At 35.4% G+C, this 25,276-nt stretch overlaps 2 protein-coding genes and 2 pseudogenes across 2 annotated transcripts; 1 reads left to right on the plus strand and 3 right to left on the minus strand.

Moving 5' to 3' along the window:
* The first annotated feature begins 342 nt into the window (after positions 1 to 342).
* Positions 343 to 6,055, plus strand: LOC147409094 (AP2-like ethylene-responsive transcription factor AIL6). Its single transcript, XM_086425428.1, has 10 exons — positions 343 to 813; positions 915 to 1,113; positions 1,378 to 1,933; positions 2,030 to 2,112; positions 3,292 to 3,300; positions 3,432 to 3,520; positions 3,799 to 3,872; positions 3,983 to 4,033; positions 4,121 to 4,197; positions 4,947 to 6,055. Exons 2-10 carry the CDS (start codon positions 978 to 980, stop codon positions 5,456 to 5,458), a joined length of 1,587 nt encoding a protein of 528 aa, XP_086281554.1. The 5' UTR covers positions 343 to 813; positions 915 to 977; the 3' UTR covers positions 5,459 to 6,055.
* A 6,266-nt stretch (positions 6,056 to 12,321) lies between these two features.
* On the minus strand, positions 12,322 to 13,232 carry LOC147409095 (Tetratricopeptide repeat (TPR)-like superfamily protein). The gene has a single exon (XM_086425440.1). It carries the CDS (start codon positions 13,113 to 13,115, stop codon positions 12,480 to 12,482), a length of 636 nt encoding a protein of 211 aa, XP_086281566.1. The 5' UTR covers positions 13,116 to 13,232; the 3' UTR covers positions 12,322 to 12,479.
* Positions 13,233 to 15,778: 2,546 nt separating this feature from the next.
* LOC147409096 (putative UDP-rhamnose:rhamnosyltransferase 1 pseudogene) lies at positions 15,779 to 17,622 on the minus strand (annotated as a pseudogene).
* Positions 17,623 to 23,291: 5,669 nt separating this feature from the next.
* Positions 23,292 to 25,057, minus strand: LOC147409097 (putative UDP-rhamnose:rhamnosyltransferase 1 pseudogene; annotated as a pseudogene).
* Between the last annotated feature and the right edge of the window lie 219 nt (positions 25,058 to 25,276).

A 25,276-nucleotide genomic window follows, 5' to 3' on the forward strand; every position in this document is an offset into this window, starting at 1 on the left:
TGATCAGAAAATTTTCTATCCAAAGTTTTGATGTGTCCTTTGCAGTAGATGACAATTTCAGTTTGGCGGTCAAAGTCAATTATTGATCTAAAATCAAGTTTTGTAGTGATTTGGAGTTCATTAAATAAAGGTAGTACATGATTGTTCCCTTTCTTCATTAACTAGAAGACCCTCTAATAGAAATACAAAGGTATACAAAGTAGTAGTACTTGTTCGTAAATTTTACAAACTAAAAGGACAGTTAAGTAAATTTGACGCATAGCAGAAGAGATTGTCCACGTCTATCATCCGGTATGAAAACGCACTCACCCTGCCTTCCCACTCTTTTAACCAGCCGCCTGATGTTCCGCAACGTTGTTGCAGACCAATTTTCTTCTCTGGAGCAAAATAAAGTCACTATTTTCTTAAAAAATTACCCAAACTCTCTCTCTCTCTCTCTCTTTCTTAGTGGCAGAAGAAACCGCTAAACCCTCCCATTAAAACCCTCCACCTGTTGATACTCACTTTCCTTGAAAGCTTCTCCCCGTCTTTTCTCTCTCTGTAACTACGAACCAAAAACCTCTTTGGGGTTTTCTTCTTTCTGGTCTAAAATATCTGCGCCTTCAAATCTCTGTGTTTCTGTCTCAAAGACTACTTCCACTCTTCTTGATCCGTGTTTCTCGTTTGTTTTAAAGCTCATTTTTATGTTTTTGAGATTTCTACTAACTCGGAACCTTCAGAAAACGACTATCAGTTTCGTTTTGTTCAACTCTCACGTTTTCATTTTGGAGTGATTATCGATCTGAAAAATGAACATCATCAGTAAAGGATAAGGTATTATCGTTTTTTTTATATTTATTTATTGTCTTTGATCTTTCGAGGTTTCAGATAGTTTTGATTAAATTCCCCAATTGTGATTTTTTTGGTTCTTTTAGTTGGTAGAGAGTGACGACGATTCAACGAAGCGTTTTGTTTCTAAAGAAGATTCCAGATAAAAGATGGCGCAACCGAACTGGATTTCGTTTTCTCACTCTCCATTAGAGATGTTGCGGTCGTTCCAATCTCAGATGTTTCCTTATGAGATCTCTTCTGATTCCTCTCAGCAGTATTTCTTCAACAACTTTTATGGAAACGGTACGTCATTTTTTTTCTTCTTCTAAAACCCTAGTTTCTTAACTCGGCTGCTCTCCGAGTTAGCCCAGTCAAGTTTTTCTCGGTAGCAATCCCTAGGAAAATCCTTCCATCTTATCCGTTGGTCTGATGGGAGAACCTCAAACGTCGGCTAGTATTCTCTAGCCAAAATTGACCTGATGAATCCGATGGTATTGACTCGGTAGAATCAGCGAGTTTTTCTTGTTCGTTTGAGGATTAACTCAGTTTTCGTTACTGATATTGCAGATTGGTCGAATGTCAGACCTCAAATCCCCTACATAGAAGAAACTAAAGAAGTTGATGAAACTAATGGATCAAACATTGTGGATTTATCTATTCTCTCGACTTCAAACCCTCAAATCCACCAAACAGTCCCAAAGCTCGAAGATTTCTTGGGCGGCCATTCTTCAACCTTCGCTCGATACTCAGACAGCCAAACTGAAACTCAAGAATCTTCTCTAAGCAATGTCTACGAACAAGGTTCGAGTCATTTCGGTGACCAACAAGATTTCAAAACAATTACCGGGTCAGCTGGGTTTCACACTTTCTCCGCTAACTCGTGTTCAGAAGTAGACGATTCGGTGTCAGTAGCCGAGACTCGGTTTTCATATGGTAATTTTCCCGGTCACTCGCTTGAGTCGAGAAACAATGAGTTAATGTTCTCTGATGGTCCTCAAGCTTTGTCTTTGGGAGTGGTACAAAACTCAGTAAAAGATATCGTCTCGGCTGATTCCGAAGCGGTAAAAACGATAACCACTGACACGTTTGGTCAAAGAACTTCTGTTTACAGAGGCGTTACGAGGTAATAATGCTCTCTTGTTTGTTACTATATAACCGATACGTATCCATATCGGATTCGTTAGTGATACAATCATACGAGTTTGATTTTAAAATGCAGGCACAGGTGGACTGGAAGGTACGAAGCTCATTTGTGGGATAATAGCTGTAGAAGAGAAGGGCAAAGCAGGAAAGGACGTCAAGGTATCGAATCACGTCTCCCCCTCTCATATCCCAATTTTTTTTTTTTTTTTTTTTGAATTAATAATCTCTTGTTATCATCGGAACATTTTTTTATTATTTAAGTCGACATGTACCCTCATTGGCACATAGTAGAGCTATACTCGAGATACGTGCAAATTGACCGAAGACCAGATTGAACGTACTCCTCAGGATGACAGGAAATGTAACTTACAATCTCAGTTGTATCTGAGATTTTTTTTTCTTGATCAAATAATATTTTGACGGTATTGTGTCGTACTTGAAATTTTTTGATGTGCCGCCATTTGACAATGTATGATCATGACCATGTCTGGACCACTAATATTGTTCGAAATTTTGTGTGATGTGAATCTCGAGGAATGTCACTGCAATGGCTGTTATTTCTTCTTTGATTTTCTTTCCTCCCATCGCTATCACCGTCAATATTTCTGACACATGTTGACACGACAGCACCAGAAATTACCAAGGGAAAAGAACATTGATGCATGGACATGACGGTCTAGCTAAGCTGACACTATCGTATTTTTCAAACTGAATCTTTCTCTCTCTTTGGTCTTTCTGTAAGAATTTAAGACATAAGATCGCCTCTCTTGTCAAGTAAGCTTTAGCCTTTAGAGGGAGAGGTGAGAGAGAGAGAGAGAGGAGAGACATTTATTCTTTTTGGAATCCAAAGTAATAATTTCTTTGACTGAGAAATCCCCCACCCATTTCGGCCGAGACTTTTAGGGTTTTTTTTTTTTTTTTTTTTTTTTTTTTTTTTTTTTTGGGGCTTTTGACTTCAGAACGGTAGAATTTTTTTTTTTTTTTGCTTGAAAAATGAGAAATAGTTCACGTGGGGACTGGTGGAAATTAAGAGATTACTTTTTCCCTATTATACTCTGTGGAGTATACTGTAGCAACTTCATCCCTAGATCCTGACCTTTGGATTATCTTCGAGGTTTGTCTAATAATGTGAATACAACGACCATCAGCAGTATACTGTGAATTTTCCCTTTTTTTATTTTTATTTTGTGATTTGCAAAGAATTAATGACCACTAGGATTGCTGATATCTGGGGTTTTTCGTTGACTAGTTTGTTTTTTTTTTCTTCTCTTCATGAAAATATGGGGATCATGGTTGGGCATTGACTGTCACTCACACTTCTGATGCTATGTTCTACAGTGTACTTAGGTAAGTAATTTTTTTTTAGTTATCTTATCTTTACGTAAAGGTCTAATCAAATGAGAGTATATTAATATTAGTAATATGTAATAATATTTATTAATAGGTGTTTGGATTTTGATTTATTTGGCTCTGATCAGGTGGATATGACAAAGAAGATAAAGCAGCAAGGGCTTATGATTTGGCAGCCCTAAAATACTGGGGTCCCTCTGCTACTACCAACTTCTCGGTATTCTGAGTCACACTTGTCTCTCTGTTTTCATGACAATTGCTTCATTTACTTGTCTCATAATAATAATAGCATTGATAATTGGTTATTTAAAATAATAATAATAATAAAATGTTCACACCTTGAGTTATGGTCCATGAAATGTTTTGACTTCATTTGTGATCTCTAAAGGACTTGATTTGATCTATTTTGGGTAAAACATATTGGCTTGATCATCTGATGTTGCCCTCATTGATCCTTCAAAGATTTAATTGTGGTGGTTGGCTATCTTTCCTTAGGTTTCAAATTATGCCAAAGAGGTAGAGGACATGAAGAACATGACCAAGCAAGAGTTCATTGCTTCACTCAGGAGGTTTAGCTCACTTTATTTTGCTTACCCAAATTTTTGCAAAGATAATTGAGAAAGGGAAGGAAAAAAAATGGAATTATTTTATAGGCTATTTTCTCATCTAAATTTTTCAGGAAAAGTAGTGGTTTTTCTAGGGGAGCCTCTATGTATCGAGGTGTAACAAGGTAATATGTTAAAGAAGGGCTTTTCATTTACTTTGGTGGCTGTGCATGTATACTTAAGTGTCTTGTATGTTATATGGAATGTTTTAGGCATCATCAACAAGGGCGATGGCAAGCCAGGATAGGTCGAGTTGCAGGCAACAAAGATCTCTACCTTGGCACATTTGGTAACTATATTTATAAATCCTCTCTTTTCCATCTCTACCTATTTTATTTCTTCTAGTCCAAATCTGTAATTCATGAAAAAAGTAGTGTCGGGCTGGTGGGCAAGCATTTCCTAGATAGATAAATAATAAAATACCCAAATATATCATCAAGAAGCCTTGTTTCATAATGAAAATTTTGACAACTCCTCAATTTACATTTGATATCCAAATTTGAATCCAAAAATCTATCAATACAAAGTGGTTAATTCTTCTTCTAAACTACTAGAGCGGTTGATCACCAACTTCATGAAAATCAAATTCTTTGTGATCTTTAACTTACAACATTATTCCAAACCTTGCACCTAAAAAAAGTACTCTAAAAAATTGAATGTTATGGCCTTTAACCTCTTTTGCTGGAGATGTGGCATTTGGCCTGTTAGGTGTGTAAGTGGCTGCTTTGTATTTCTTTCTGCTTTTCTGTCTTTTCTTTTTGGTTTCCTCTTACTTATTCTCCCTTTTATTAATTTGTTTCTCTGCTTTACCTATAAATTTTTTTTATGAGAATTCACAGTTTCACATAATATGTAGTAAGGTTGTGTAACAGTTTAAGATTGGTAACTAGATTATCTGCTTCTACAGTTGCCATAGATTATGGGATAACTAACATAAAAGTCTATTATCTTGGCCGCCAATTATACAAAACCTTTTAATTCTTTTAGAGCATTTGTTGAATCACAATTGCTAACCCAAATTACGACATTTTTTATCAGGAACAGAAGAGGAAGCAGCAGAGGCATATGATATAGCGGCAATAAAGTTTAGGGGGGTGAATGCTGTCACCAACTTTGAGATGAACCGATATGATGTTCAAGCCATTGCCAACAGTGCCCTCCCTATTGGTGGTGCAGCCAAGCGACTTAAACTCTCGCTTGAAGCTGAACCTCTATCACTCTTAGAACTTGACCAACAACCTCGGATAAGTTGTGGTAGCAGCAGCAGTATCGCCAACCTCCCCGTTGGATCTTGCAGTGCACCATTCAATCCAGCTGCAGCTTTGTATCATCACAACCTCCTCCGACATCATCTTCATTCTACACCCGGTGGCTCATGTGACACTTCAACTTCATCATCTCCCATTGCTCCTGTGGCGGCATTATTGCCGCAAGTGGAATTTTGTAACCGGAACTTTCTGTATGGCCTTGCCACTCCTGTTAACATCAACCACAGCAATCAAGCTAACATCAACGACCAACCTTGGAATGTGGCACCCTCCTCTGACTGACAAATCTGACCCACTCACTGCTAGTGCAAGAACAATCCTCTCATACTGTTTCTTGGGGCTTAATGTCTATATTTCTATGTTTTCCTCTTTGTTGTGACCAAGGAGCTACTACATTGTTCAGGCTGACAAATGAGGCGGTTTTATGTAGTCTTCTGTTAAATCTGATGGGATTTTATATATATATATATATAATCATGGGAAGAATTTTGGGGAATTTCTTCATTTACAATTCATGAATGCACACAGAAACAAGTTTTTAAAATTGGGGTGTAATTTAATGTTTCATGTTTTACAATTTCAAATGTGGTTCTAGAAATTATCATAAATATTGGTCTCAATCATGTATGATAATTGTTATAAACTGACCCCAACACTCAATCCTAGAATTAACTTCAATCTTTGCAATGTTTGAAGTGATCACCAATCAGACAAACGATGGCAACTTCGACCAGTGGTAGACTTGCAAATCATTGAAAGCTGTTGTAATTGCAAAAAATAAAAATTATGGACTTTACTATACATATGTATTTTATTTGCAACATTGTAAATTGGGCCTGTGCCTAAATCATTATTAAAAAAAAAAAGGGTCGGGATTCACATACACATAAAACTATAACGTGTTTTGTCTTATAAGGGCAAAAACATTCGGAATGGGCTGATGTTGAAGAATTCTGGACCGTCCAATTTTTGTAAATCACTTTTGATGGGGTCAAAATTTTTGGAGTCGACTTATTTTTTGCAAGAATGATCCATTTACCATAGAAATCATCCTCTCATAAAACATCAGCCCATTCCGAATCATTTTACTCATATAAGACAAAACACATCGTAGTTTTATGTGTTTGGATCTTGATCTTAAAAAAAAAATGCATGATTTTTTGTGGAAACATAAATCACGTAAAAGGTTATAAACAGTCTTATACAAGAAAAGTTGTTCATTTAATTTTTTTCCCTACTTTTCATCAATATTTGGGATACCTGTTTGAAAATGCCACATGTCATAGTACGAAGTCTTGTTAGCAATCTCCCGTTTAATTTTTGAAATGTTCACAAATTTTTTGCTTTTTTCAATGGAAGGATTATTCTTTGGATTATTGAACAATTCTGAACAATTCACGGATTTTAAGTATGAAAAGAATAAAACATGTTTTTTGTGAATATTATGACGTTTACGAATTTTTTTATAAAATTCAATGGGAAAAAAAAATGTTACTATAACTTGTATGTTGGAAAGTGTAAAGTTGTAAGTTGTGACGTGTAACACAAGTCAACTTTGAAACGGTCATGCTTCGAAATTTTGGAAAAATCTACCTTTTTACATGACAAATGTCCCTTTTATCTTCAAAAAAAAATAATAATATGACCCTGTACATTTATTTGTTTACACCTTAATTTCACAATTGATGATTTTTCCCTTGACTTTCATCTTCTTTTAAAAATCAATTGAACAACCACCTCAATATCCTCATTATCACCACCATCACCATTAACGTCATCAATTTCATCATCATCGTCACGATCACATGATCGAATATTTGATTTTCGAATTTTTAAAATGAAATGGATAATACACGTATGAAGCATATGCCGTGTATTTTTCATTTATTGAATTTTAGACTAGATTTTTACAATCCAAAATTGGATAGTACTCAATTTTTTCACTAGTCGAATTTTTATCGTATTTCCAATTGCTAACAAGGGTACGAAGAGGATTTCTTCAAAATTTTGAAATGACTACCAGCTTCAAAGTTTTTTCTTAAATTTAAAAAAATAAATGCCCTTGATATTTATTATGTAAAAGATAAATATTTATTAATCACATTAATTACCAAAACATTTATTTCAAATAAGATATTTAAATCTAAAGGGTAAAATGCCTTAGTATTTTTAATGTAAAAGACAAGCATTTATAATATGAATAAGAATTTATTATGTAAAAGATCAATATATCCTTATTTTTTTTCACTAAAAGACTAAATGAGTAAGAATATTATTGTATAAAAATATGATAAAAAATACTAATATCCCTATGAGGTCTTGAACGTTAATATTTCCCTTTAAATATATATTTAATGAGTATTGTTAATGTGTACTTTTGGAGCACACGTTAAAGTGCAATAAATACACATTGAGAATACGCCTATGAAAGTATTTTAATAAAAATAATATTTTAAAGGCATTTTCAATACAAAATCCAATTTATTGTGTGCCTAAGGGCACACATTAACAAGAGTCGTGATAAAATGACTCGCCAAGTGTCATACTCAATCGACTCTCTGATGTGACAAATTCAGAATTGTAGTTCTATACGTCTCGGGATACACGATTGCACTTTCTTCACATAGCCATTTAAAAATCCACGGGTCATGCTGAACTCCACTCACTAACGTTGAAATGCTCACAAGGCTAAATTTTAATGAGATTTTCAAAAGAAAGGACAGACATTGTTTGATAATTTTCATCCAGATTTCGCCACTTGGTATCTTGGGCAAAAAGTCAATCTTATCAACGAAACGATATTTTTAAAATTTTAAATGAAAAAGACTGAAGTGTAGTAAGTTACTTCCTACCCAAAAATTAAGGGATATTTAGCCAAAAAAAAAACTATAATAGGATATATTAAGAAATTTTCCTAATAGTAAAGCACTTGGCTAAACTGTGAGCAACATATCTGACTTCCGAGTGATTGAAACTTCATGATTAAATTAAAATTTTGTAATCCTTGTAATATTTGTAAAAGGAAGAGAATATTGCTCAAGGATAAATTCTGATTGAAATTTTTTAAAACTATAATGTGAAAAGTGCAATTGATAAGAGAAATCCTAAAAACAGAGGATCAAATAAAGAAATGATTTTGATTAAATACATTTTTAATCAAGATTTATTTTCAAATTAGATAAAAATCAACGTGGGAACAAGATTCAATGGAATCTTAGGGTTTCTTCCTTTATAAATACATGGGTTGACACACACAAAAGTATGATTTTGCACACCATACACGGTTAATCTTTTACTTTTTCTTTATAACCTGAATTAGGCAGCAAAGAGGTATTGCAAGCACACCCAAGAGCTCAAGAATAGAAGGATCTCAAGCCATCATTGCGAATCCTAGGGTAGTGCAAGTTTTTACATCTACACTTGAATGCGTGCAAGAAATCTACAAGTTTTGTTATATCATCACAGAGATAACATGTAACCACAGCTTTGACACAAATACAAACATTTATTGATCACAAAAGCAAATTTTCCACACAAATGGGATCCTGCATGCCAGATTAGCAGGCAGCACTAAAAGCGGACAGGGAATGGAGTTTAATAATTTCAAGAGATTTGTCCCTTCGCTTTCAAAATTTTCAAAGGAATCTGGGAAATAATTCCAGACAAGTCCAATTTCAGTTCATATAAAATACTAATTCCAGTCATCAAGGAAAGAAGAAAACCCTCCTAACATTATGAACTATGAATCGTGCCCTTTTCTTCCAGACCATAGATTGCTGTCAGAGAGATCCAAGGTTAAGCAGCTATGCATTTGGCCAAAGACATTGGAATGTGGCCATTAAAATGGTCTCCACCTATGAGGAGCGAAGCTTAATTTGAGAGGATGGGCAACAACTAGGATTCTAGGAACATAGCAAGACAAGTAATTCCTTGTTACATCTAGAATTTTCAGAAGTGGAATGTTTGATAGATTAACGGGATAGATCCTGTGAAAACTGCTATAAAAATTAATCAGCAGTAATTAATTTGATTTAATCAATAGTAGGCATACAAGGAATAACCAATAAAAATTAACGTAAAACCGACCCGGAGTGTAGTAGCCTCATATATGCAGAAAAATAAAAGCCTTAGTGATCCAATCCCAAACGAGTAATATTCAAAGCCTGTAGAGAATGCATAGAAAAAGAGAATATCAATTGCAGTAATGAAGTTTGAGGCACGTGTGATGCACAGTATCCGGAAGGAAAATATCGCTCTGCAGAAGTGCTTTCAGGTTTGTACGATCTTCCTCCCATGATTCAATGGAATAAACCTTGATCCACAAGCACAGTAGTATAGATTTCAAATTCGCACGTACTCCAAATTAAAATAAAATAAAGAGGAAAAAAAAAAAAAACGGAAGAACAGAAAACAATGAATCTCAATGTGTTGTATTTGTGCGTACAAAACCCTTTGAATCCCTATCTTAAATAAAATTAGAATCCTATCATACCATTATCGACAAAATCCCTCAAGTCCCTCTGAACAAAATCCCTTCGAAATAACACATCAAATCTCATTCAGCTTAATATCTCCCTCAAATCTCTTTGAAAAATACAATATCCTGTGGAATTTTAGAGACTCTTTAATTCTTCTAACAAGAGGAGCACAGGGGTAGATATAAAGAGGTTCACACTCTTCTACCTTTTCAATATGGGACTAAAGAAGAGAACTTCAAATAACAATTGCATACACTAGGTGAGAGTGAATAAGAGGAATTGGCTCAAACCTTCACAACCACTCGTTACCAAAACACGATAAAAGGGCTAAATATTTCATTTAAAAATAATGATATAATACAACTGAAACTTTGGTTTTCAAGTCCAAACTAAGAACTAGTGGGACCAACCAATATAGTGTGCCATAAAACTCAATAAAATCAGGTCCAAACATAACCAAAAATCACAAACAATCCTGATTATAATTTATATAATATAACAAACCATTCCTATGAAGATGAAAATATGCTAGAATTGACAAATTGGAAAGTCTCTGCAACAGTTTTTCATGCAGACTGTTGTTTGAATGGACTAATCATGACAAAAAAGTGTTACAACTTGTTAATTGATATAGTTATTCACCTGCCAATGCATTGTTAGATAGGTCTAATACCATGCATCAAAACACCAATAGAGGGACAAGATGCTGTCTTCAAGTGCATTTTCAGACGACTTGAAATAATACAATTTCAGAGTATAACCAACAATGTTTGTGGGAAGCTATCCATGAACATGGTTGGTGAAGATATCAAGCCAAATGAGATTTCATGTTTGATTTTGAACAGACAGGATAATGACCACCTAACAAATTACCCCTAAATGACAAGGTGATAAATAGAGTTCCATGAAGGGAAATATAGGACAAAGAGAATACTAATAAGCTCTTTTCGGTAGAAGGAAAACTAGGAATGGTAACTTTGCTATGTTTGCTAAGGCTGCAATTGCGTCAGCTTGAGAACCTCAGTTGGAAAGATGGAATTCACGTTGCAGTCTGAGTGTCAACCTCTTAACATATTGTTAGAAAGATCAATGTTTCTACGATCGTGAGGTTAGTGAACATGGAAAAGGAAGCAATCCATCAAATGATTATCTGAAAGAAGCAGGGACTTTGGTGAATTCAAGTTACTAAACATGAAATGAATGCTCCCTTGAAATCTATTAAAGAAAGATCTAGAGAAGATATTCACCCAAACATGGACAGAGACCACCTTCAATTGAGTTATCACAAAGATTAAAGACTTGCAAGTTCCTCAGTTCACAAAACCCGGTAAAGTAAGAGTGAGATCAGTCTGCATGAATCTTGGGTCAAACAATAGAACATACTTTTTTGACTTTAATCACTTAGTTATGTGAGAAAAATATGGAGTTTTTTTTTTCTCCTGAAATGTAAATCATGATGGAGTACCAGCATGGATAACAAAATAATTTTTTTTCTCAACTCATTTAAAAACAAATAAATAATATCAGAGGATGTCAGATAAAAAACTTGTTGGCATACATTTTATTATATCTTAAAGTAATTTGTTTATAAATAAAAAAAATGAAGTTTCAACAATAAAGCCCCCATATTACATTGCTTTTCAGTTACAGGAAACATAACCAAAAAATTGATTTTGAAAGGCAAAAAGGAGTTGTTGAGGCAATCCTCATGAATTTGGATCCATCATCCAACTAAGAGATGATTTACCAATTACGTTGCAGCAATTAAATTAACCAGAGTTAACGGAGATTGTATCCAAAGAAAACAAAAGAACAAACACAAGACAGAAAATGATGTGGTTCACCACAAACGGCTACTTCGTTGTGATAACCATTAATAAAAACTTCCACTATAAGCAAACTATAGAGATAACATATAATAAGCCAAAACAATTGCTTATCTAACTCCCAAATTAACAAAGAAAACACAATACAGAATTTTACCCGAAAAAGGAAATTGTGTGCTGCTCTCAACAATTCAAAATATCTCTATTTTGTGCTTCAGAGGTTCTTCACAGCGTTCCTCCCAAATCCAGGGACTCTCCTACAGCAGTCCCAGGGAGACCCTTCAGGCAAACAGATTCATAGGGCTCCATAGCGATAATAGCAAGATAGAATTTGAGAAACCCAATCAACCATTCAACTTACAACATTACATTGTATCCATCATGGTTGCCCCGAAACCCATACAAGTTGTGATAGGATGCAATCAGACGGCTCAAAGAACTATGTTATTGCCCTTTATTTCCTGCAACTCTTTGTTATTAGGGGTTCTATCCGACCTGCTAGAATTACAAAGCATTTGCAACTCTACTGAAGTAAGGTTGGGTTACTCAGCAACAATGCTAGTAGGACCAATACTGAATTCTCTGATAAAGCTAATCTCAACCGCACATCTGACTTCTTGCATCAACACAATCCTTCACCATTTACTCTCAAACAAAATCAACATGATCTTATCTTCCAAATTTCGAAACTTATGGGTTTGTTGGTAATGAAACTCAAATTGCCCGCCCACTTCCAACGCCAACATAAACACCCACAAATGATTTCGATTTTCGATTCAACCAGGCATCAATTGAGCTCAACCATATATTTATATAAATCAAAAGCATAAACACGCTCTCAAGTACTAATTATATGATTTGATAATTGAAATTAAACCTTTGTGATTATTAAGAAGAAATCACACTTGTGTACAACAAAACGTAAGAAAGTTACAGAAGATCCGACATACCCCAGAAACCCTAGATATGAATCGGAAAGATCTCGATCCCAAACAATCCTCATGAAACTAGACTGTTCAAAGCTTCACGAACTACGTCCGAGTTGGGCTCGATCCTCTTAGCATCTTCGTAAGCCCTCCTTGCCTCCTCCTTCATCTCCTTCTGCTCGTAACACTGCCCCAAAAGCAAATATGCCTTGGAATTATCTGGGCTCAGCTTCACAGCTTCGATAAGATCCGAGATGGCAGAGTCAACCCTGCGGCGGCGATTCACTTCGATCTGCAATTCAGCGCGCTTGAAGAGTGAGTCACCTCGTTCACAATCTGATAGAGACTTCACAGCTGGTGGAGAGAGAGCGGCGTCAAGCGATTTGAGAGCGGAGGTTTTGTGGCCCTGGAGATCGAGGGCTAGGGCTTTGAGGATGTGAGCGGCGGCGTCTTTGGGGTCGAAGGAGAGGGCTATGTCGGCTTCGTTGGTGGCTTCTTTGGCTAGGTTGAGGGAAGCAGTTCGGGTCTTAGCGGATCTGGCTCGAGCCAAGAGTTGAGCCCCTTGGACGAAGTGGCGCTTGGCCTGGACACCGGCTCGGCCTCTAAGGCGGAAGCTGGCTAGGAGTTGTTTGGGGTACCTCTGCATCCCGAAAGTCACCAGCAACCCTAGAAGAAGTAGGGCGATCTGTAGCAGAATGTCCGACACCATCTCTCTCTATTCTCAAATCTCAATAATGGTTTGCGAGTAGCAGAGTTCCTGTGGAGAGTCCCAAGATGATGAAGACTTTCGCTTTAGTTATAGGTTTGCAATCCATCCAGATTCCAGAAATATGGGTCAAAATTGGAGAGCTAAAGAAAAAAGTGATCAACGGTCTGGATTTCGAGAGTAAATGGTCCATCACTTGATTCGTTAAGATTCGTTAAATAATGTTAATCAATATTAGGTTGTTTATGCAAATTTGCAACCAAGTTAAGGAGTTGAGACTTCGACTAACCTTACTAAGACAGTAAGGATTTCAACGTTACTAAAGGAAATTCTTTTATTATTATTTAATTAACACTTTGGTAGCGCTCTAACGATAATATATTTTTGAACTTGGCGCTCTCAAAGCTGAATTTATGAGAGATTTAGGAGTTGCCATGAAAAAATAATGTCAAAATTAGGCTTTTTCAACATTTATAAAGGAAAATGCTGAATTGACTGTTGTTAATACCGTGCTGATGTGCCAATTTCTCAAGAATCATATAGATTTTCTTTTTGTATTTCGAGAAAAAATCTATCTTTTTAGGACACTGTCATATTAGCACTTGGAATGACTCTTTTATCAAAAAGTCTTTCACAGTGTTTGGATAGAGTTTCTTAACGACTTCTACTCTTGCGGAGAGTTAACAAACGTTTGGATAGATTTTTGTTTTTACGTAAAGAAATTTTTTGTTTTTTATTAAGAAATTTCAAAATTTTATTTTTGTGCATAAAGATTTTTTACTCTTGTGCGAAGAGATTGAACTTCTGCTTTTATTCGGAGAGGTTTATCCACACAGTGAAAGCTCAGATAATTTTATCTTCTAATTCCTAAGGACTAATAAGTATATCTTTAATATTATAATAAGAGAAAGGTGAGAATTATTGACATCCAATCAAGTAGTTTAAATATTTTAAAAAATACCAAAATCAAAGGAGATAGACCATTAAAATATACCCCTCAATGTTTTGGTGAATATTTGAGATGGGTCATATGTTTTCAAACTGATGGCATCCTTCATATCTAATAGGCTGATGAAAATGACTTAAATACCCTATTTTAAAAAAAATTTGCTAAAATCTTTTGCTTTTCTTCTATCAACTTTAACATCTTTGGTAAAATCATTTACCCTCATATTTAACCTGAAGATTTTATCTATCGTTCCATGTGGCAAACAAAGTATCCCATGAAGTTGTTAGCTATCCAACTCCAGGAATATAGCAATTGTAGTTGTTGGTAGCTTTTGGCTTTGAGTTAATAATTTGGTTGATCATCGTGCAATAGCTAAAATCTGTAACAATGCAGTAAATGTAACATCTTTTGGGTTTGATTTAATAATTTAATGTAATAAATAACTTATTAGAGAACGATAAAATTTTTCCATGGATGAAAATCTTCCCGTGGTTATATCTTAACTTAAATGTTTACTGGCTTTGTAAAAGTAAAAAATGTAGTTCGTCAAGATTTACATGTGTCAAACAAATTGAGTGTTCTAGCACTTTTATGCCCAAATCCAAAAACAAGATTCGACATTAATTATCATGGTTCGTCTCTATTTTCGTGAAATTATTCCTCAAGCAAGACAGTCGGTAAATCAACAAAAGGTTTCTAGAAAATTAGATTGATGGTTTTGGTCAACGAAGAGTATTATTCATCATTTAACATAGTGGAGAAGCTAGTCAAAGTAGGATAGGGTGTAAACTGTAACTATAAATTTTATCTTTGTAGTGGAATAAATGTGATTTGTGGACGTAACTTAATCTTGAGGGGACCATATAAAATCTATATGTTTTTGTATGATTTTATGGAGGAAAAAATCATCTTCCATCCAGATCGTCCATTCACACTATCAACACGTATTCCAAGATGAACACATGACATCATTTGAAGATGATTTTATCTTATTAAGAAATAATTTCAATTTAAAATGATTATTCATCTTTTTATGTAATAGTTAATTTGGATAAAAAGTAATATGGCCAATTATAACTTAATTAGAATTAAGACTCTTTTTAAGATTTTTCTATTTAAAAGCCTTGAGGCCATTGTAGAAAAGGGGAGAGGAGAAAAAAATCGAGAGAAGGTGAGGAAGAAGAAAGAGGAGTTTATGTAATTATAAGATTTATAGTAAACGGTTTTTTGAACCCCGTGGACATAGGCACGTTTACCGAATCACGTGAAAAATCATTATCTTCTCTATTTTTCATGTTCTTTTTATTATTTTGTAGATTTAGTGATGAAATCGTGATCAAGATCGATTTATCACAAAATCAACCTCCACGATTACATCTTTTTTTTTTTCTTTGATCTCCGTTGCTTCTACTTTTTCGTAACAAATTGAATGTGGAAACTTAATGTCATCTCAAACGGTCTGTGAGAGGAGTCACAAAAATTGACTTGGACTCAGATTTTTTAGAATATTTTCCATGAAATATGTGACGTTCATGGTTTAGGTTTTGTGAAATAAGTTGGATTGTCTGCCAATAAAACCAATCAGATCTAGAAATCCTAAACCTATTTTGATTGGGAGAATTTAAAGGTTAAATGTAAACAATTGGTTTCCTTGATAGACTTGAGAAACATAACAGAATGGAAACATGACAGTTAAATGCTTAATCACAAAATGTACTTAATTGAAAAACTTACACCAAGTGTTATTTGCTATTATAAAAAAAAGATGGGAGTGGAGGAAACTAAAATTATATTTGGGATGAAAATCAAGCAAGAATACATCATAGCTAATTCACAAGCTATATCATCCAAATATATAGATCATGCCTGATTATTGATAAGGACACCAAACCGTCTCAGTTTGATCAATGAGTGATTTTAGTGGGCATGATGATCACCAAATTATTAACTCAAAGCCAAAAGCTACCTACAACAACAATTCTTGTACTCCAAGTATTTGGGTAGCTAACTATTTCAAGGGCTACTTTCTTTGCTACATTGAGCCGTAGAGTTTCTGTTTCTAAGAAATTTCACAAAGCCATCCATGTAGTAGCTATAGTGAAGCTTCTCATCCATAAACACAGATCCCATCTCTCTAGCTTTGATCCTCAGACTTTCTCCTTCTTCCTCCACCATGGCTTTCTTCAATGCTTTCGCGATGTCAGTGCCATTGAAACTCCCATCTTCACTTCTATCTACTTCTACAGCCAAACCCTTCTCCACCAATAGCCTAGCGTTCAAGCCTTGGTCAATCACCAATGGCAACACCACAAGTGCGTGCCCATGCTGAAGGGTCTCTATGATGGACCCCCAACCTGAGTGAAACAAGGACCCTCCAATAGAAGGGTGGGCCAGAATATCCAACTGTGGAGCCCAGCCCATAACTACTATCCCTTGGTGGGCCGTCCGCTTCCGAAAATCGGATGGCAACGCATCATCATCATTGCTTACCCACATGGGTTTTCTCAAGGCCCATATAAATGGAAAATGGGCAAGCTCAAGCCCACGGGCTATCTCATACACTTGATCTCTACTCAATTTCACCTCACTCCCAAACCCAACGTACACCACAGACTTCTCCCTTTGCTCATCAAGCCACTTAAATATCTTTCTCTCTTTTTCTTCTCTTACCTCATGTTTTGGCACGTGCACAGGTGGAAGTAAACCAACCGGAATAACCGGTTTCCGGTATATCTTCTCGGTCAAATTCAAGTAATCCCCTTCATACTCCTTGCAACTCCGGATGGCCACCGCCTGAGATGCTCCTAACGTCAACGCTATCCGGTCAGCATCGGTCACCCCAGACGCGTTTTGCCCAAAAACTCCAGGAAACATGTCACGTGCCTCGTGAAGTCGGTAGGCGACGGATGACGGAATCGTAATCCATTCTGGTGGAGATGTCATACTTTCCGACGATGACCATATTTCCCTTTGACTTTCACCTGTAATAAGGTACTCCAGAGGCCCAAAAAAGGAGAGGAGAGCAGCGGAGAAGACAGAGAACATGATTTGTTGGATTCCGAATTCCAGAGCAATCTCAGCTGTCCAATAGGGAGCGTAATCATGGATGATCCAATCAGGTGATTCATCAGCCACAAATTGCTTGAATTGATGGCGCAAGAGGTCGTAAGCAACCTTGAGATATTGGATTTGATCCATGGAAAGGTCGACTGTGGCCTCTGCGTCTTGAGGTAAACCTTCAACTGTTGGCAAGTGAAGCTCTACGAAATTTATCAGAGACTCTAAATTTGGAGGAACTTTGGGAAGTCTTTGGATGTTTCTAGAAGTAGAAATGAAGGATACTCTGATTCCTGATTTGGCTAAAGAGATGGAGAGTTGGAGAAATGGGATCATATGGCCGAAGGCCAACCATGGAAGCATGGCTACGTGAAGATCCCTTGCCATATTCTTATTGTTGAAACTTGAAAGCGCAGTTCACACAATTACATTTACAGGGCAAAAGGTTCCTAATTTATTTATTTGAAAACATATTAATTCCTCCTTACTTTACAGCTAATGAAACAATAATAGAGAAGTTTACAGGGGCAGACCTAACTCTTGCATTTTTATTATAAACTAGTAAAAGTGTATATGTGTTGCACGTGAAATATTATATAATTTATATTTTTAAAGGAACTTGATTCAAATTATATTAACTAAAATTGAATATATTGTCAAAACACTTCATTAAAAAAATTCAAACAAATGCGTTGTCTAATTCTAAACTATTGCATGTGTCACATGTACCAAACAAGCCATCCAATGTAACTATTATGATTTATTACACATAACCCACTAACTTTAGTTTTGCTTTTTTCGATGGGCTACCCTCTTGAGTCTTGATTCATTCGTTTGAGGAAAGATAAGCCCGCAAAACGATATGAAACTCAATTCTGTTAATAGCAATATGTTGTTTTCAACATCCCTGTAATGTTGAAAACTATGGCCATTGCATGAGCATTCAAGAACAAGCATGCCAAAAACACTTTCCCTTCAAAAAATTTAAAACAGACTAATAAGCATTAAGATTATATATATACATAAAAGTAAGAGGGTATATAAATACATTAAAGTTAGAGGGTATCTTTCTCAATAAATTTTTACGAACCTTGATAGAGAACCATAAATTTTTTCCATGGATGAAAATTCGTCCCGCGTTCATATCTTAACTTAAAGGTTTACTGGCTTTGTAAAGGTAAAAATGTAGATCTTCGTCAAGGTTTACATGTGTCAAACAAATTGAATGTTCCCCTTTTTGATCAAATCCAAAAACAAGATCCGACATTAATTATCACGGTTTGTCTCCATTTTCATGAAACTATTCCTCAAGCAAGATAGTTGATAAATGACCAAAAGATTTCCAGAAAATTAGATTGATGGTTTTGGTCAATAACGAATACTATTCATCATTTAACATAATGAAAAAGTTGATTGAACTAGTATAAGTGTAATCTATAACTACAAATTTTCTCTTTGTAGTGGAATCAATGTGATCTGTGGACGTAATTTGACCTTGAGAGAATCACAAAAAATCTGGGTGTTTTTGTATGATTGTTGGGGAGAGATAAAATCATCTTTCATCCAGATCGTCTATTCGCACTCTTAACATGCATCTTGAGATGAGCACATGATAGCATTTGAAGATGACTTTATCTTATAAAGGAAGAATCCCAATTTAAAATGATTCTTCATCTTTTTATGTAATAATTAACTTAGATAAAGGATAATATGGTTGATTATAACTTAATTAGGGTTAGAATTCTTTTTAGGATTTTTTCTATTTCAAGGCCTTAAGGCCATTGTAGAAATGGGGAGATAGGAGGAAAAAAATTGAGAGGAAGTAAAGAGGAAGGGAGAGGAGTTTATGTAACTGTAAGATCTATAGTAAAACGGTTCTCCGAACCCGTGGACGTAGGCATGTTTGTTGAACCATGTAAAAAATCCTTATCTTCGCTATCTTTGCATGATCTTTTTATTATTTTGTAGAGAATGAAATCATGATCAATGTCGATCTATCACAAAATCAACTTCTACAATTACATTTTTTTTCCTCATTCTTCGTTGCTTATGTCTTTTCTTAACAAATTGAATGTGGAAATTTAATGTCATCTCAAACCATCAATGAGAGGAGACACCAAAATTGACTTGGACTCAGATTTTTTAGAATATTTTCCATGAAATATATGACCTATTACCGTTCATGATTTTTGGTTTTGTGAAATAAGTTGGATTGTCTGACAATAAAAACAATTGGATATAGAAATCCTAAACCTAGTTGGATTGGGAAAATGTAACAGGTAAATGTAAACAATTTGTTTCCTTGATAGACTTAAGAAACATAATAGAATGGAAACATGACAGTTAAATGTTTAATCACAAAATGTACTTAATTGAAAAACTTACACCATGTGTTATTTACTATTAAAAAAAAAGATGGGAGTGGAGGAAAACTAAAATTATATTTGAGATGAAAATCAAGCAAGAATACATCATAGCTAATTCACAAGCTATACCATCCAAATACATAGATCATGTCTGATTATTGATAAGGACATCAAACTGTCTGAGTTTGATCAATGAGTGATTTTGGTGGGCATGATGGTCAACCAAATTATTAACTCAAAGCCAAAAGCTACCTACAACAACAATTCTTATACTTGAAGGAGTTAGATAGCTAACCATTTAAAGGGCTACTTTGTTTGCTACATGAAATCATGGAGTTTCCATTTCTGAGAAATTCCACAAAACCATGCATGTAGTAGCCATGGTGGAGCTTCTCATCCATAAAAACAGACCCCATTTCTCTAGGTTTTGATTCTCAGACTCTCCTTCTTCTTCCAACAAAGCTTTTCTTAGTGCTTTTGCAATGTCGTTCCCATTGAATCTACCATCTTCACTTCTTTCTACTTCTACAGCCAAACCCTTCTCCACCAATAACCTAGCGTTCAAGCCTTGGTCGTACACCAATGGCAACACCACAAGTGCGAGTCCATGTTGAAGGGTCTCTATGATGGATCCCCACCCTGGATGAAACAAGGACCCTCCAATTGAAGGGTGGGCTATAATCTCCAATTGTGGGGCCCAACCCATAATTACAATGCCAAGATGCGCTGTCCGCTTCCGAAAATCAGAATGTCCGACACCATCTCTCTCTAGTTTCAATAAAGGTTTTCGAGTAGCAGAGTTCCTGTAGAAAGTCCGAAGATGATGAAGACTTTCACTTTAGTTATAGGTTTGCAATCCATCCAGATTCCAGAAATATGGGTCAAAATTGCAGTGCTAAAGAAAAAAGTGATCAACGGTCTGGATTTCGAGAGTAAATGGTCCATTACTTGATTGGTTAAGATTCGTTAAATAATGTTAATCAATATTACGTTGGTTCACTCGTTAAATAATGTTAATCAATATTAGGTTGTTTTTGCAAATTTGCAACTAAAGTAGTGAGTTGAAACTTCGACTAACCTTACTAAGACAGTAAGGATTTCAAACGTTACTAAAGGGAATTCTTTTATTATTATTTATTTAACACTTTGCAAGCGCTTTAACAATAATATATTTTTGAACTTGGCGCTCTCAAAGCTGAATTTATGGGAGATTTAGGAGTTGCCATGAAAGAAAAATGTCAAAATTAGGCTTTTTCAACATTTATAAAGGAAAAGCTGAATCCACTGTGGTTAACACTGTGCTGATGTGCCAATTTCTCAAGAATCATAGATTTTCTTTTTGTATTTCGAGCAAAATCTATCTTTTTAAGACATTATCACATTAGCACTTAGAACGACTCTTTTCTCAAAAAGTCTTGCACTGCGTTTGGATAGAGATTCTTGACGACTTCTACTCTTGCGGAGAGCTAACAAACGTTTGGATAAATTTTTATTTTTGCGCAAAGAAGTTTTTTGTTTTTTTGTTGAGAAATTCTAAAAATCTACTTTTGTGCGGAGAGAATTTTTGTTATTGTACAAAGATATTGGACTTCTGCTTTTACGCGGAGAGATGTATCCACACAGGGCTTTACCTCTTGAAAGCTCATATAATTTTATCTTCTAATTCCTAAAGACTAATAAGCATATCTTTAATATTATAACAAGAGAAAGGCGAGGATTATTGACATCAAATCAAGTAGTTTAAACATTTTAAAATTGCCAAAGTCAAAGGAGAGAGACCATTAAGATATAGTCCTCAATGTTTTGGTGAATATTTGAGATGGCATGCCCCTGACGTCCTTCATATCTAATAGGTTGATGAAAATGACTTAAATACCCTATTTTAAAATTTTTCATTAAAATCTTTTGCTTTTTCTTTTGTCAACTTTAATGTCTTTGGTAAAATCATTTACCCTCATATTTAACCTGAAGATTTTATCTATCGTTCCATGTGGCAAACAAATATCCCATGAACTCCTTAGCTATCCAACTCTTAGGAATACAGGAATTGTAGTTGTTGGTAGCTTTTGGCTTTGAGTTAATAATTTGGTTGATCATCATGTAATAGCTAAAATCTGTAACAATGCAGTACATGTAACATCTTTTGGGTTTGATTTAATAATTTTATGTAATAAATAAAATTTTTAATCTCTCGGAGAGCTCAAGAAAGGGCAGAATGTGGCCAAATGCCAACCAAGGGAACACTAATACATGGTGATGTTTTGTATGTTTCTTAAACACACTAAATTAGTGCACTGAGTATTATACAATTTAGAAATATATATATAAGTTAGAGGATATCTTTCTCAATAAATTTTTACAAAACTTAATATAGAACTATAAATTTTTTCCATGGATGAAAATCTTCCCGTGTTTATATCTTAACTTAGAGGTTTACTGGCTTTGTAAAGGTAAAAATGTGGATCTTCGTCAAGGTTTACATATGTCAAACAAATTGAATGTTCTCCCTTTTCACTAAATCCAAAAACAAGATCCGACATTAATTATCATGATTCACCTCCAATTTTGTGAAACTATTCTTCAAGCAAGGGAGTTGATAAATCAACAAAAGATTTTCAGAAAATTAGATTGATGATTTTGATCAACAAGGAATACTATTCATCATTTAACACAGTGAAGAAGCTGGTCAAATTAGGATAGGGTGTAATCTGTAACTACGAATTTTCTCTTTATTGTGGAATCAATGTGATTTGTAGACGTAACTCAATCTTGAGGGAACTACATAAAATCTGTGTGTTTTTTTATGATTATTGTAGAGAGATAAAATCCTCTTCTATCCGGATCTTTCATTCGCACCATCAACACACATCCCGAGGTAGATACATGACATCATTTGAAGATGATTATCTTATTAAAGAAGAATCTTAATTTTAAAGGATTGTTCTCATTTTTTATGTAATAACTAATTTGGATAAAGGGTAATACAATTAATTATGTACCTGTAAGATCTATAATGAAACGACTCTATGAGCCCGTGGATGTAAGTATTTTTCCGAACCACGTAAAAAATCTCTGTCTTCTCTATCTTTTTTATGTTCTTTATATTATTTTATAAATTTAATGACGAAATAGTGATCGAGATCGATTTATCACAAAATCGACTTCTATAGTTACATCTTTTTTTTTTCCTCATTTTCCGTTGCTTTTGTTTTTTCTTAACAAATTGAATGTGGAAACTTAATGTCATCTTAAACAGTGAGACACAAAAATTGACTTGGACTCAGATTTTATCACAAAATCAACTTCCACAGTTACATTTTTTTCCTCGTTTTTCGTTGCTTATGTCTTTTCTTAACAAATTGAATGTGGAAATTTAATGTCATCTCAAACCATGTCTGAGAGGAGACACAAAAATTGACTTGGACTCAGATTTTATCACAAAATCAACTTCCACAGTTACATTTTTTTCCTCGTTTTTCGTTGCTTATGTCTTTTCTTAACAAATTGAATGTGGAAATTTAATGTCATCTCAAACCATGTCTGAGAGGAGACACCAAAATTGACTTGGACTCAGATTTTTTAGAATATTTCCCATGAAATATGTGACCTATTACCGTTCATGGTTTTGGTTTTGTGAAATAAGTTGGATTGTCTGACAATAAAACCAATCGGGTCTAGAAATCCTAAACCTAGTTGGATTGGGAAAATTTAACAGTTAAATGTTTAATCACAAAATGTACTTAATTGAGAAACTTCCACCATGTGTTATTTGCTATTTAAAAAAAAAAGAAAAAAAAGATGGGAGTGGAGGAAAACTAAAATTATATTTGGGATGAAAATCAAGCAAGATATACATCATAGCTAATTCACAAGCTATACCATCCAAATATATAGATCATGTCTGATTATTGATAAGGACACCAAACTGTCTGAGTTTGATCAATGAGTAATTTTGGTGGGCATGATGAGCAACCAAATTATTAACTCAAAGCCAAAAGCTACCTACAACAACAATTCTTATACTTGAAGGAGTTAGATAGCTAACCATTTAAAGGGCTACTTTGTTTGCCACATGGAATCATAGAGTTTCCATTTCTAAGAAATTCCACAAAACCATGCATGTAGTAGCCATGGTGGAGCTTCTCATCCATAAACACAGACCCCATTTCTCTAGCTTTGATTCTCAGACTCTCTCCTTCTTCTTCCAACATAGCTTTTCTTAGTGCTTTTGCAATGTCGTTCCCATTGAATCTACCATCTTCACTTCTTTCTACTTCTACAGCCAAACCCTTCTCCACCAATAACCTAGCGTTCAAGCCTTGGTCGTACACCAATGGCAACACCACAAGTGCGAGCCCATGTTGAAGGGTCTCTATGATGGATCCCCACCCTGAATGAAACAAGGACCCTCCAATTGAAGGGTGGGCTATAATCTCCAATTGTGGGGCCCAACCCATAATTACAATGCCAAGATGCGCTGTCCGCTTCCGAAAATCGGATGGCAACACATCATCATTGGAAATCCACATCGGCTTTCTCAAGGCCCACATAAACGGCAAATGAGCAAGCTCAAGCCCATGGGCTATCTCATACACTTGATCTCTACTGAGTTTCACCTCACTCCCAAACCCAACGTATACAACTGACTTCTCCTTCTGCTCATCAAGCCACTTGAATATCTCTCCTTCTCTTTCTTCTCTTACTTCAAGTAATGGCACCTGCACAGGTGGAAGCAAACCAACCGGAATAACCGGTTTCCGGTATATCTTCTCGGTTAAATCCAAGTAATCCCCTTCGTACTCCTTGCAACTCCGGATAGCCACCGCCTGAGTTGCTCCGATCGTCAACGCTACCCGGTCAGCATCGGTCACCCCAGACGCGTTTTGCTCAAAAAATCCAGGAAAAAAGTCACGTGCTTCGTGAGGTCGGAAGGCGACGGATGACGGAATCGTAATCCATTCTGGTGGAGATGTCATACTTTCCGACGATGACCATATTTTCCTTTGACTCTCACCTGTTATAAGGTACTCCAGAGGCCCAAGAAAGGAGAGGATAGCAGCGGAGAAGACAGAGAACATGATTTGTTGGATTCCAAATTCCCGAGCAATCTCAGCCATCCAATAGGGAGCGAAATCATGGATGATCCAATCAGGAGATTCATCAGCCACAAATTGCTTGAATTGATGGCGCAAGAGGTCGTAAGCAACCTTGAGATATTGGATTTGATCCATGGAAAGGTCGACTGTGGCCTCTGCGTCTTGGGGTAGACCTTCAACTGTTGGCAAGTGAAGCTCTACTAAATTTATCAGAGACTCTAAATTTGGAGGAACTTTGGGAAGTCTTTGGATGTTTCTAGAAGTAGAAATGAAGGAGATTCTGATTCCTGATTTGGCTAAAGCGATAGAGAGTTGGAGAAATGGGATCATGTGGCCGAAGGCCAACCATGGAACCATGGCTACATGCATTTCCTTTTCCATATTGTGAAAATTAAGTGATCTAAGGTCAAATTTATTTTCCTTTTCTTAAATATAGTGAAATTCTAATTCCGAATGCTCAACAGCTGAGATAGAAAGAGACTCCAAGGAAGGAATGGCAATATATAATTATTTAGTTCAATTATTGTCTCAAATTAAGCATATTATATAAGGGAAATGTTCAGCAACAAACATTTTGACAAACATTTTGGCAAAACATTTTTCAAAACATGGTTTAGAGGTCTTAGAATAGTTAACATATTTTAAAACATTTTGACAAACATTTTTCAAAACATGGGTTCTACAGCGAGGAGATCA

The sequence above is a fragment of the Akebia trifoliata genome, chromosome 2, assembly GCF_017979445.1.
Source record: "Akebia trifoliata isolate Shusen 1 chromosome 2, ASM1797944v1, whole genome shotgun sequence".
Classification (NCBI taxonomy): domain Eukaryota; kingdom Viridiplantae; phylum Streptophyta; class Magnoliopsida; order Ranunculales; family Lardizabalaceae; genus Akebia; species Akebia trifoliata.

What these genes read in the sequence shown, in the direction of transcription:
- LOC147409094 (XM_086425428.1), top strand. Translation starts at nt 978, where the DNA reads ATGGCGCAACCGAACTGGATTTCGTTTTCTCACTCTCCATTAGAGATG. An exon ending in CTGCTACTACCAACTTCTCG is followed by an intron (nt 3,521 to 3,798) that starts GTATTCTGAGTC and finishes ATCTTTCCTTAG; the next exon opens with GTTTCAAATTATGCCAAAGA. An exon ending in TTCATTGCTTCACTCAGGAG is followed by an intron (nt 3,873 to 3,982) that starts GTTTAGCTCACT and finishes TAAATTTTTCAG; the next exon opens with GAAAAGTAGTGGTTTTTCTA.
- LOC147409095 (XM_086425440.1), bottom strand. Translation starts at nt 13,115, where the DNA reads ATGGTGTCGGACATTCTGCTACAGATCGCCCTACTTCTTCTAGGGTTG.